The following is a 13515-nucleotide window of genomic DNA, read 5'->3' on the forward strand; positions in this document are numbered from 1 at the left end:
CACAAGGCTGGACATCATATTTTTTTCGAATAATTGAGTGATCATACTCACCATCAATCTGAATGGTTTTCTGTTCCTAATGATTGGTAAAAATCCAGCCAAACGATGGGAATGACAGTCAACTTGCCCGGTCCGCACGCAAAGTTACTGCTAGCTAGCCTGCACGCCGCTCATTAGCTTGCACGCTGCTCATTAGCTTGCATGCTTGCTTTCTGCTGTCGTCATTGGTTGTGTTTGCCATGTCGCTCATTTCCAAGCGTGGGACGCAACGCAAGAGAGCTTGCCAAGCATTCAGCCATTTATTTGTCATGTACAAATTGAATTCCGATGGTACAGAGCAGTTGGAAGCCTGCAGTGCTCAAACGTCGGCCGGCTGCTTTGCAATTAAAAAAAAAAACCCCACAAGCGGCAGGCATCGTCATCACCGCCAAGAGGTACTTTGGCAAATATAAATTATGTGTGGAGAAGGCAAATGGATGATGTGAGCGGACAGAAAACAGCAACCAGTCGCCCTCTGTCAGCTTTCAGTGATAAGAATCAAAATGGCGAAAAAGACTTTCTTTCAAACAAGTGGACACCATCAGAGCTTTTCTTCCAAGTCTTCATTTGTCACCTGGAGCTCAGCTCGGCGGCAACAAAGTGGATTTGATGTGCTGTTGAATTCCATTTGAAGATCCGTCAAGTGTAACGGATGAGAAGGTTTCTTCAGCCGTCATCTGGACTTCTTTCAAGGTGTCGGACGTTTTGCTTCTCATCCAAGCGGCTTTGTTAGCGAACTCAAATTTAGTTTTGGCCCTACTGTCCAGACTCTGTCTGCTATGATAGATCCCTGCTCTAAGGTCTGGGGGAGCAGAGGACTGTACCCTGTGAGGCTACACTGATTACTTCTATTGTACTGCCTGATTTTGGGGTCTATGACTGGCCTGATTGCCCCATTTACTCTTGTATCATAACCATAATCAGGGAGGACAATAGAAGTAATCAGTGTAGCCTCAGGGTATGTGTAGCCTCTGCTCCCCCCAACCTGAGAGCAGGGACCTGTCATAGCAGAGTTCTGGCACCGCCACCTCTGGACTGTAGGGATACACACACACACACACATACATACATACATACATACATACATACATACATACATACATACATATATATATATATATATATATATATAGGGGCAAAACTAGCAGCAAATTTGAGTTTGCTGACAAAGCCTCTTGGATGAGAAGCGAAACGTTCAAAGTACAGATGAGAGCTGAAGAAACCTTTTCATGGATGGACCACTCCTGTACCACTCAGAGCTTCCACAGACGTCAAGTGTAACGTCTTTCCTCCGACTGACACGCACGGGTGGCTAAAACACACAATTTGGAAGCGGGAACATTGGCAAAGATGGAGGGGGAGAATGCGCCCACCACATCTGAGGCTGTCTGCACCTGTACCTGCACCCCCGCCCCCATCTTCGCTCGCCACCTCTCCGGCTTTGTGAACACACGTTCGGTGACAAAGCCTCTTGAGAAGTACAGATGACGGCTGAAGAAACCTTCTCATCGATGAACGCACGGGGGGAAAAAGAAGAAAAGGGGCGACGGGATTGGAGTCCAAGTTTGTGAGCAGGCAAGGTGGACCTCATGCGTTCAGTTGGACGCTGAGGACATCAGCCGCGCTTTCAGAGGTATTGTTGTAGAAAGTGCAAGAGCATGATCTCGTAGTGTTCCCCAGACTCCGGGCAGCGGATGCTGTGTCGTTCGTTGGGGTACACCTGCAAGGTGGGCACAAAACTCAAGGCTTGCGACTGGCACTGCTTGCCATGACAAGAAAAAGATCTTTTCTTTGGTCTTGTTGTTTTGGAAACGTTTCCATGGAAACCTTGATGTGTGTTTTCCGTCTTCAATACTTAATTTCTAATGTTTTGTCACGATCACTTTGGCTTCCGTGTGGTGTGTTTTGATGTCATCGCCAGAGAGAGAAAGACAGAAGCAGAGTAACTGCTAGAGAGAGAGAACGTCGTCAAAGTCGATCTACTTTTGGTGTATAAGGTGTGTCAATGTGTAAATAGATGCCAATTAATCAATAAAAAAAGAGAAAAGGTGATCAACAGTGACAAGTGTTCCCATATTTTGAATTTATAATTGTGAACTATGTGGTGTCATGTATTAGCTATCTAGCTAGCTATCTAACATATCCCGTGACTGTAAAGTGACCTTGAGAGTTTTGAAAGGTGCTTATCAATGAAATGTATGATGATTACCTGAAGTTGATAAGGCTTGCCAGCGCGGATGATCTGCGAGACCAAGAAATTGGTATGGAAAAAGTGCACGTTTTCATCCAGGAAGCCGTGGAGGATCAGCAAGCGGTTGGGCCTGCAACCACACCAAGAGTCAAGATGGCCTTTCCGCTTACAAGAGCCACGTGGCGGCGGCGGCGTCGGCGTCAACTGACTCGCTGGGCAGCTTGTCCACGTGCAGGGCCACCGAGCCCTCCTCGTAACCTCGCTGGTTGTTCTCGGGCACGTCCATGTAGCGTTCCGTGTAGCCCGTGTCGTACGCCATCCACACCGTCACCGGGGCGCCTGCGATGGCCAACTGACGGAGGGAGGCGCGGCGCCGGCCGCCGCGCGGCGAGACACATCGCCGTCAATTCAAGAAGGTGGACAGGGGACCATTTCAAACTGAGACGGAGCCTGCCCGGCCGGGAACCGCTCTAGGAGATCCAGGGCTTCAAGCACCGAGGCCACGCGGGCCGGCATCCAAACCGCGGCGCGTCCAAACCTTCAACGGAGGTTTTCAGCCTGCTCACCTTAAACACGTTTGGCCGCTGGATGAGGCCCATGAGGGAGAGGAAGCCGCCGTAGGACCAACCGTGGATGGCCACCCGGCTCAGGTCCACAAAGTCAAACTTGGCGGCCACGTACTGGAGGCCCTCCACCTGGTCTTCGATCTCCACTTGACCCTGAGGAAACCGCTTGGCTTTCAAGCGACGTTCGCCGACAATCTCAAGGACGCCGACGGCGCCGAAAGAAGCCGGGGCGAGATCCCGCCTACCATTTTGTTTTTCAGGGCGCCTTCAAATTCCAGGCCCCTCTGACAGGAGCCCCTGCCGTCAATCACCACCACGGCGTAGCCCAGGGAGGCCAGCGTGTTCAGGCGCAGGTACTTCATGCCCTTGAAGGAGTTGGTGACCAACTGCACCTGCGAAACAAAGCACGGCGGCCGATGGGCGGCGAGCGCCGGCGGCTACGCAGCCGCCGGCGCTTCTCCACACCAACCTGCGGACCTCCGTACACAAAGAGAACGGTGGGATGCTTCCTGCCGGGCTGCAGGTTGTGAGGCTTGTAAACCATCCCGTAAATCTGGAAGCCCGACTTGCCCGGAAAGTCGAAAATCTCCGGCGGCTTGTAATCTCCCGGGCAACCTGGCGGACGGAGCACGGGGGTGCAATCCTTAACAATAATAATAATAATAATAATAATAATAATAATCATAATACATTTCATTTCTCTCTTTGCAAAGCGTTTTCGGATGCTTTTCCAAAAGAAACTAAATGAGGGGGATGCGCTTTTCAAATTGAAGGTCGTTGGATGTCATCAATGAGCTGGGATGAGCGCTCCCTCCCAGCCCTGCCCCCCTGCCCCTTCCCACTGCCACACTCACCAAACTCTGAGTACACACCACACGCTGTCCTGTCAACCTGAACTCTATTTTTTTTCCTGCGAGACCTCACTTCACCCTTTTTTTGTCTTTGCATTACAACACTACCTCACTTTACATTCACAAATGAGATGTATTGTCTGTTGTCAATTGTCTCTTTTTTTGCCACATTCTAAGTGCCTTGCACGCTGTGTCCGAGAGGACATTAATTTCACCTGCGCTGTATGTATGTCATGCATATTAGCATATTTGACAATAAGGATGACTTTGACTGACTTGAACCCTGAGCACCCCCCTTGAAAAAAATCAAGAAATAAACTAGTGCAGAACAAAAATCACGGGGGTGCAGCCGTCGACAGCCCAAAACGTGATGATGCTATCATGCAGTGCGAAAAGGGATCCAACAGAAATGCAGCAAAAGCTTTCCACCAAAGCCCCAAACAGCAAATTGGTGAAAGAAAGGCCACAACGCACCTGCCGACTCCATCATGCTGGCCCAGACTTCAGGCGCGGCGTGGACCCCGTCGCCTTCCCGGCTGCTCAGTTTGTAGACGTGAACGCAGGGCGGCGTACTCACGTTGCTGTAGTGGCTGACGAAAAAGTCAAAGTTCTGCCAAGCAGCGGCGGCGAGGCGGCCAGGGAGAAAGAGCAGCGGAAGTCAGGCGCAGCCTCCAAAAAGCGCTGGGCGAACAAAGACCGCCGTCTTACTTGACTAACGGAGCAGCTGTGAGAAAAGCCGGGCCTGGTCAGTCGAGCCACGTGGCCCGGCGGGTCGTAGCCCACCACGTAGAGGTGGTGCTCCAGGGGGGTGTCTTTGGTGCCTTGGAAGTACACCGACTTGCTCAACTCGTCCACCCAGATCTGATGGAGGCGCACGCGGGGGGAAGACGCTCAGAGTGGCCTCGAGAAAGACCGGCCAGACTCCCTTGTGGCCAAACCCATGGAGGACCGCGTCGGGGTTTTACCTTTGAGCCGTGTCTGGCAAGCACCTCCCATTGGCCGCTGGTCAAAGCAACTTCCTCCTTGATTGCACATTTAAATTGTCCTGTTGGAAAGACAATCAAAGCAAAGACAGGAGCAGGTCAAGGACGCCCGTCCCACCATGTCCCCTCACGTACTGTCCCATCACATCCCGTCACGTCCCATCACATTCCGTCCCGTCCTTACCTTCCGTATGCTGGTAATCTTCCGTCCACTTGCAGCAGGCGGGTTGTAAGAGGGCTGTGATTTTATACAGATGACTGAAACCCGTTTTAGACTCATTGATCCAAATGAAAGTAAACTCTTCATCCGACGTTTGAGTCAATTGATAAAAGATATCGTGGACCTGCATAAACAAGCACATTTCAAAGTGAAATCAAACCAAACGTGGAACGAGGAAAGACGACGAAGGCCACCATCGCGCTTGCACAGGCTAAAAAAAATAAAACTTTTTGGTTTTATTTTTTCTGTTTTTTCAATCTGTCCAAGGACGCGATCAATGAGCTGGAGAACTGCTGAAAATAGCGATTGGCCAGCGGTCAAGCAAGTGCAATCGCGCCTTTGTTGATGGAAGACAAAAAAAGGCAGACGGGAAGGACGTACGTTAATCCAGACGTGGGTGCTCTCCTCGTAGATGACGTACGGTTGCGCGTCGACGGGGACGCGCTCCAAGCCGACTCGCCTTTGGGCCGGGTCGGCCGTCACCGGGATGAAGAGCGATGGCGGCAGCAGGACCAGCTGCAATTTCCTCTGACTGCGGTCCAGTAGAACCGCCCAGCCGCTAGCACGCAAACACAGTTGGGGGACTTTTGGTTTCTCAGCAATCCAACAAACATTTACAGGGATGACAATAAAAAAAAAAAATCTTCACTGCGAGACTAATAAAAGCAAATCCAATCCAATTCAATACATACGCAAGGTTACAACTAGCTAGCCTGCACACGGCTCATTAGCTTGCACACTTGCTTTCTGCTGCCTCTCACATAAGTATATTGATGCTAACGTTAGCATGGGGCTTGTCAAAGTGCCACTGACATTCAACTGTTTCATCCATGGGATTGTTTCATTGCCAATTACGATGTATCACAGTAACAAAGTTTTCTCCACAAAGTCGATTCAACCTGATTTGTTTTTTTTTTTTTTTTACTGGTCCTCTTCTTCAAAAAGAGGCGTTGACCTGTTTCGACATTGGATTGGATTGGATATGCCTTTATTAGTCTCACAGTGGAGAAATTTACATTCAACGGCACCTAAATCAAGATCATCCAATCAAAATGGCGCTTTCCGCCAACCGGCGTCAGTATCATCCAATCAAAATGGTGCTTTCGTCCAAACAGGAAATGAACAGCAAAAAAGCCAGAATCGTTGTGTGGCAAAAGTTTGTTTTGCTCTGAAAAAGTGGGAAATCCCACGATCGGCGGAAAATTCAAAAATCATCGCGACACCTACTTACTATTTGCCGTCGGTCGTCCAGCCTACTCGGGCGATGTATTCGGTCCCGGGAAATAAGGAGGCGAAGGGAACCGCCAGCTCTTTGTCCTGCACGCTCACAATCTGCACAGACGCCAGCGCGGCCGCCGTCAGCATCCGAGAGGACAAAACCAAAAGGAGGTGGGACACTCACTCTTCCTTGACGGTCGCTGGTGATTTGGGCCAGTTTGAGCGTGGCCTGTGGATTTTTGCTCCCTAAAGGTGGCAAAGGAAGAGGGTCGGTCAAGAGGCGCCGAAGGCCGCCTGCCCAATGAGGCGTCTGACCTGTGCGGGGGTAGCGGTAGGCGTCGGCTTTGCGCTCTTCCAACGCCGGAGACGGCACGTGAATAATTTCCACTTCCGCCTCGTCCACCTCCTCATACAGCAGAGACAGCGTTTCGACCCCACTCGAGTCTGGCAGGGGGACAAACCACAAAGACACAAACAAAGGCGTTGGATGTGGATGCGAGAAAGAGACGCGTGCAAAAGAAGGGAGCGGCGGCGGCGGCGGCGGTGGCGCCAACCTTGCTCTGCTGAGGGCTTCCACCAGTAGCCGGTGAAACGATCAAACTCTTCTTGAATGACAAACGTGGCCACGCCTGCCGACTTGGGGTCTTCTTTCACGTTGTCCACACCTGCAAAAGAAAGAAACAAAGAAGCATCCAACGTCAAGGAAAGCTGATCAAAACTCAAGTCCAAGTGAGTTTTTTTCCAGGGCACGGCGCTCCCCACCAAGCGCAAAGCCAATTTGAGCCGATGAATGGGAAAGACCACAAAAAGGGAGGCCCAATCTCAAGATGGAGTCTTCAGGCGGAAGCTTCGGACGATGGCGCGCCGAGCGTCCACCGGAAGTCATTCCAAAAAGCCGAGGCGAGACGGCTCAGCTTTCTTTGCCTTTTGGTTTTGGCTCGCAAACTCAACCTTTGCTTTTTGGACACATTGCAAAACCCGTCTTCAAAAGAAATAATAATACATCTAATTTATAAGCGCCTTTCAAAACTCTCAAGGTCACTTTACAATCACAGTTTTTCTGTGGGTGAGCAGCGGCAGCGACACACGTCAGCGTTCACTCAACTCTCAAATAGAAAGAAAGTTAGCTAGATAGCTAATAGATAGCTAGCTAGAGCTAGAACTAGTGCGAGTAGTGATTATGCTATATCGACATTTTAAAAAATGTAAAAAAATGGCCATTTTAGGATAGTATAGGATGTCAATCTGTTGTTTTGAAGCAACCTTTTGCATTGAATACCATTAGACAGCAAACTGTTTACAGTTCATTTGTAAATGTAATAACTTTTAGTGTCATTTTTATCATTTTACAGTTGGTATTATCCATTTACATTTTATATTAGGTTTGATATGGTGGTTTAGAGAAAACGCTTCTACAGCTGTTGAAAAATGGCTCTCCCCGCTAACGGCCAGAAGAGGTCGCCCGACACACACGCTCGGACGCCCGAGGAAAAAAAGCAGTGTAGAGTAGCACAGGAGAGGCTATCTGCACTGTCGCGCAGTAGATTGCTGTGCGAGTGCGTGACCCATCCACAAACGCTGGAGGCGGACGGACGGACAAGCGACAAAGTCGGACCTTTGTGACAGAAGGTGAGCCGCTTCTCCTCTCCAGTCTTGACGTTGGCCAGCCACAGGTCGTTATTGTTGACAAAGGCGATAAAGTCGGGGTTCCCCGGGCAGATCTTGGGATCCATGCGGGGGCCCGAGCAGCGGCTCTCGATCTCCACCGGCTTGACAGGAGCCGACTGCTAAAGGCACACAAAGTCAAAGGCGGCGTTTTCATGTGAGCTGCCAAGAGGGGATGGATGAGCCGAGCCACGCCACGCCACGCCACGCCTCGCCTCTCCGATCCTTCCTTCCATATTGTTGTCTGAAGAGCACGCGCAACGGCCACCTACTCACAATGAAGCCATTGCGGCCTCCGTCGCGACAGTAAAACAGGCTGTTGCTAGCCTGGAAGAGGAAGAGGCCGCTGGGCGCGTGGTAGTCGTAGGAGGTGATCCCAAAGGCTCCCAGCCGCTTGCGCTCCCTCAGCAGTTCTTCTTCTCTGGAGTAGGCCCCTTGGTGCGGCGTGGCCTTCAAGTCACATGAGCGGCTTTACAATCAAACGGCACCAATGCAAGCAAATAGATTGAGCGCCTGGCAAAAACAAAATCAAGACAAATACTTCGCAGCGCTTTGATGAGACGTGAGGGACTGGCCGCACGGGTACCGGGACGGCAAAGTACACCGATACCTCGGCTGGCACACTTCAAGGACAACCGACACCTCCGAACAAGTTGCGTCCATCATTTGTCAAATGACTTCAACTCAGCGCATTTTTCTTGGTGTTTTGCCTTTGACTGAAAATATCAGCCTGCGTGTTTTGGCTATTTTAGATGCTCTCAAACGTTTTTCGGATGTCAGTTAGGAATGGTGTCGGTTGCCCTTTAAGAAAAGACATGATGGCTAGTTGTTGTTGGCGTCGGCGTGTCAGACTTGCAAGAAAGGTGGCGAGAGTGTTGACCTGGAAATGGTCCAGCATTTGTTTCCAGGACAAGACTAAGTGAGCCTCCTTGCGGATCTTCTTGGGGATTTCCGAGTAGAGCAAAGAGTTCTCTCGGCTTCCGTAGGGCATCCCTGACAAACGGAGACAAAGAGACGCCTTCAGTCCAAGCCGACCGGGACGCTTTTCAAGGGGCCGCGGAGAGCGACGCAGATTCCCCAAACGGGGACAAACCTACCGAGGTAGTACAAGCGGTGGGAATGGGGAGCGTTTTGCTCTTTCTTCAGCACAAACTGGAAGTCGTGGGGCGCCTTGTTGGCCATGGCGCCAGAGTACTTCCTGCTACAATGGATGATGTCACGCAGGCCTTCCCACGAGTGCTTCTCCACAAAGAACTGGCAGGGCGCGTCCTCCATCTCCACCACCTCCGTGCTGTCCGATAGGCCGTCCACAGCCGTCATCCCAACTGGAACGGGAAGTGGGGCAAGGGGGAGACCACTTTACACTTACAACTTTCCAATTTACGTCTGCGTAGGCTCTCAGTGGTACAGGAATGGTCCATCCGTGAGAAGGTTTCTTCAGCCGTCATATGGACTTCTTTCAAGGTGTCGGACGTTTCGCTTCTTATCCAAGAGGCTTCGGCAGCTAACTCCAATTTGTTGGTAGTTTGGGCCCTATATATATATATATATATATAGAGAGAGAGATCCCTACTGTCCAGACGTGGCGGTGCCAGACTCTGCTACGCTAGGTCCCTGCTCTCAGGTTGGGGGAAGCAGAGGACTATTCGCTGAGGCTACCCCGATTACTTCTATTGTCCTGCCTGATTATGGGGTCGACGACTGGACTGATTGCCCCATTTGCTCTGGTATCACCTCATCAGCACAACTAAGCCTATGTGGTCTAAGATGTCTGTTGTAAGATCCAAAGATGATCTAAATGACACCTCACCCCACCATGCTGATTTAGTGAAGGGTTTTGCTGTTTAATGAAAACAGCTTCTTTGACTCCCCTATCAAAGCATCTATTTTCTTTCGCAAAGATTTTAACCTCACAGTTGTCAAATGTGTGGTTGCTAGCTGTTAGCTGCATATGTACTGCAGATTGAGGCCCACTAGTATTATCCCTGCGATTTTGAGAATTTGTTTAGTCTCCCCAATGTATTGCTCTTTACAATTTTCATGTTGACCATGTATTGAATAAACCACATGACTGTTTTTCATTTGGCAGCCTATCTTTTGGATGCACTCATTTTTGCCTTAAAGTATTTATTGGTTTGAAATAAGTTGGAATTCGGTGTTGCTTAAGGAGTCGTAGTCTTTCCAAAACCCCTGCAATGTAAGGTACTGCTACTCCTCTCCTTTTAGTATCGTCACATATCTATCATGGCAGAGTCTGGCACCGCCATGTCTGGACAGTCAGGATATATATATATATATATATATATATAATGTGAGTATATGTCCTATTTTTCCTCAGTGGTGTTGAATAAAAAACTAAATGTGTATTTTGAGTGTCAGCTAAAGTGAACTATGTACTTACATTGTGCAGAGTATTTCAGCTGAATGGGTCCAGAGCTATTTCCCAACTTCAGATTGTCATGCTGCACGCCAAACGCTGGCTGCCACCTGCATTATTTTGCACATCAATTGATTTTGAAGTGAGATTCAAACTCGGATTTGTATATTTCAAGGTGCACTTATTGCACTGTCTGAAACTCCTGACCAAAAGTTAACGGACACCAGGGCAGACAACTGTGAAATGTTGCCTGCCCCATTTTTCACTACTTGAAACACAATAACGCCTAATCGCAAAACAACAAACAAAAAAAACATTGTTGCAAAGTATTAAGCTTGCTTAATTGCTGGCAAATCTCCCTTGCTGATGATTTTGCTCCAGTTGTGGTTTGGGCATGTTTGGCATGTTGCACACATTGCGTCGTCTGCTACAAGGCACGTCAACTCCTCTTTCCACCATGCTTTCAATGTATGTTTACGTTTTGTAGCGTCATACAGTTTGTTAGCTTCTTTTGAATGTTTCTTCTGGGGCTGAGGTGATGTGGGTCTACTTCATGCTTCATGCACGTATGCTTCATGAATAAAGCAAACGTTTGATTTAAACAAAACAAAAAAATGTTTTGTTTTTTTTCTTGAAAAAGTTGTCAGCCATCTGGGCGGAGACCTTTTGGAAGTTGCACGCCCAACGTAAAAGTTGCATGCCCCGAGCGTCCGGGCAGGCGCTATTTCCGACACTGCTTATTGCAAATGAATCCTGATTCCTGTGTTTTCTTTGGCATGTAAGCACTGCCATTTGTCAGAAATCAATCAAATGCTTTCTTTGCGTACATCTGTCAATGATTCCATGGAAATTGTATGCATGAAAAGTAGCAGCGTTATCGGTGACGTGATGTCAGCGAGCGCGAGTCGTCCAGCACGACGACTGGCATCGCTTTGCAAAAAGTGCGCATCAAACACCAGTGGTGTTCACAGTCAACTCGGATGAATAGCAAAGCGTGCAACCATTTTGGGAATGTTCCACGGCAACTACGTCTGTGACGCCAAGGAAGCCATTTGTGTAGATGGAAGGAAAAAGTGGACTGCACCTTTTGCAGATAGCCTCTTTACTTTGGCAAAGCTTGACCTTTTTCTCTCTCTGCATTCAGCGCTCGACGCACCTCTAGAAACCTGCAACATGTAACCAGCATTGACAGCGGTGAAATGGATGTTCACAAGAAGCAGATGAAGTCCAGCTTGAAAAATAGCAAATGGCTGTTTGTTGATTGATGCGTCAGTCGACTGCGAGACGAAGAAAGGCCAATCCAATCCAATCCAAATCACGTTGTGGGCAACAAGAAGCGCAACCAAGTCAAGCCTGAAAAGTGCTTGACTTTTGGGCCAGACCACAATATTTGCCCGCCTTCAGGGAGAAGCGAGGCACACTCTCCTTCATGCAATTCTCCGCATTCCTTTCTTTTTCATCAGAGTTAGCTCAGGGATTAGCCTGGGGAAAAAAAACAAGAAAGGAAAAAATGTCCTCTTGGCTCTGGAGAACAAGTGAATTTTGGATTGTGTCTGGACACAAAGTGTGACAAACAAATGACTCAACAAAATAATAATAATATAAGAATACATTTTGTTCCTCAGCGGCTTTCAAAACTCTCAATGACACTTTACAGTCACAGGATAAGTTTTTCTGCGGGTGAGCAGCGGCAGCCACACGCGCCAGCGTTCACTCAACCCACTCATAGAAAGCTAACTAGCCAGCTAATAGATAGCTAATAGCTAGCTTGCTAGCCAGCCAGATATCTAATAGATGGCTCGCTAGATCAGAATCATCTTTATTACCAAGTATGTAGAACACACAAGGAATTTGTTTCCGGTAGAACACGCTGCACTAGTATCGTCGTCAAAAAAACTGCTAAGTGGCACTATACAGTTCCATTTTGGCTACTGTTGAAGAGTTCAAATAGTTAATGGCTTGGGGGAAGAAGCTGTTTAAATGTCTGCTGGATTTGGTGCGCATGGATCGGTAGCGCCTGCCTGAGGGGAGTAGCTGGAAAAGGTGGTGGGCAGGGTGCGAAGGGTCCAGTAGGATTTTCCGCGCCCTTGTTCGGATTCTTGCAGTGTGCAAGTCCTCGAGAGTGGGTAGGGCGGTGCCAATGATTTTTTCCGCCGTCCTAACTGTCCGTAGATAGCTCGCTTGCCAGCTACATAGCTAATAGATAGAAAATAGCTAGCAAATAAAGTGCTCGCGAGGCAGCCCGCCAGATAGCCAGCAAGATGACTTATTGGATAGCGCAAAATGTATAAAGAATTTGAAAGTTGATCCTATATTTGAGCGGGAGCCAGTGGATCTCTTGGAGGACTGGCTGATTTGATGAGAGGATGAGGTTCTGCTGATGATCCGCGCTGTAGATATGGATATCGGGACGACACAAAGGGGACAACTGCTGATCACATCACTTTGTAATCAAGTATTAGGAATGACGGAATATCTGAAAAACGAATGACATTCTTCGTAATTGTCAACGTTCGAGTTTCCAATTCTCGACATCGCGCGAAATAGGTTGACAACCGCCGTGACAATTTGATGGGAGGCGGGGAACTCCATTTCAACAATATCGCTGGTGATTGGAAAAAGCTGTCGACAAAAGATCGTTGTTCTGTTTGGTTCTGTTGGGTTGGTTGTTGTTTTTTACGGACACATCGGGGAGCACCAGCGGTCCATTCAGATCCGGCGTTCAACGTTTGCCGCACGCTACGTTCACATTCTGCAGGCAGGGACGGTAAAAGCCGAACTTGCTTTTCTGACATATAAGAGAGCTGATCGATCCTGTTTTCTTTTAATGTTGACATCGACTGTCATTTGCGCTCCGAGGCTGTCTTGGTAACGATTGCTCCCGTTGATTTAGCTCCAAGCTAGCTGATCGATAGCTAATGCTAGCGCTTTCAGAATTAAAAAAACGCAAAAACGCGGTTTATTCCTATGCAATGAAGCCAAATAAATGTAATGGAAACTTACCCAACTACGTGTTGCTTGTTATACCAAGAGGCTTAACTAGATTGTCAATATTTTGCGACGGCTGAGGCTTGTGGCCATTGCCCAGAGTGGCCACACAAAAACGGTGCTCGCTTCCAGAACGGAGAGCGGGCGGAACATGACTCGCAAAGGCGCTGTACATACCCGGAACACTTTCAGGAACGCACCGTGCCACTCCCGTTGGCGGCATCAATGTTGGCGTCACTAATTCGCAAGTGACTAAAACGTAAAAACTAGTATTCGCATGCACACAAAAAAATGAAGTCCTATTTGAACAAATAGCGACTTAGTCGGATCAAATCTTTTTCTTTTGTGCTTTTCCCTTTCAGGGATCGCCACAGCAAATGGGTGTCCTCCATCTTCAGAGGTGTGATTGGCGTGTTT

The 13515-nt window shown here is 48.7% G+C and overlaps 1 protein-coding gene across 8 annotated transcripts; it reads right to left on the reverse strand.

Annotated features, from left to right (window-relative positions):
- Window positions 1-285: 285 nt before the first annotated feature.
- On the reverse strand, window positions 286-13262 carry LOC148890949 (dipeptidyl peptidase 9-like). Of its 8 annotated transcripts, XM_089007608.1 has the most exons (23): window positions 13114-13262; window positions 11267-11592; window positions 10135-10220; window positions 9142-9266; window positions 8831-9058; window positions 8614-8726; window positions 8010-8183; window positions 7684-7855; window positions 6623-6733; window positions 6384-6512; window positions 6253-6314; window positions 6082-6182; window positions 5232-5409; window positions 4815-4974; window positions 4613-4692; window positions 4356-4508; window positions 4122-4257; window positions 3266-3411; window positions 3042-3188; window positions 2797-2949; window positions 2440-2582; window positions 2249-2360; window positions 286-1759 (listed from the first exon to the last, which is right to left on the reverse strand). In XM_089007608.1, coding segments are annotated over exons 3-23 (2718 nt in total). In that variant the 5' UTR covers window positions 10137-10220; window positions 11267-11592; window positions 13114-13262; the 3' UTR covers window positions 286-1666. The 8 variants fall into 8 exon arrangements, 7 of the variants coding, with proteins under 7 accessions (XP_088863734.1, XP_088863738.1, XP_088863733.1 ...); XR_016116385.1 differs by lacking the exon at window positions 9142-9266 and having other exon boundaries at window positions 2440-2700; window positions 11195-11592; XM_089007612.1 differs by lacking the exon at window positions 9142-9266.
- Between the last annotated feature and the right edge of the window lie 253 nt (window positions 13263-13515).

This window comes from Hippocampus bargibanti, linkage group LG11, assembly GCF_051943395.1.
Source record: "Hippocampus bargibanti isolate YZ-2025 linkage group LG11, ASM5194339v1, whole genome shotgun sequence".
Classification (NCBI taxonomy): domain Eukaryota; kingdom Metazoa; phylum Chordata; class Actinopteri; order Syngnathiformes; family Syngnathidae; genus Hippocampus; species Hippocampus bargibanti.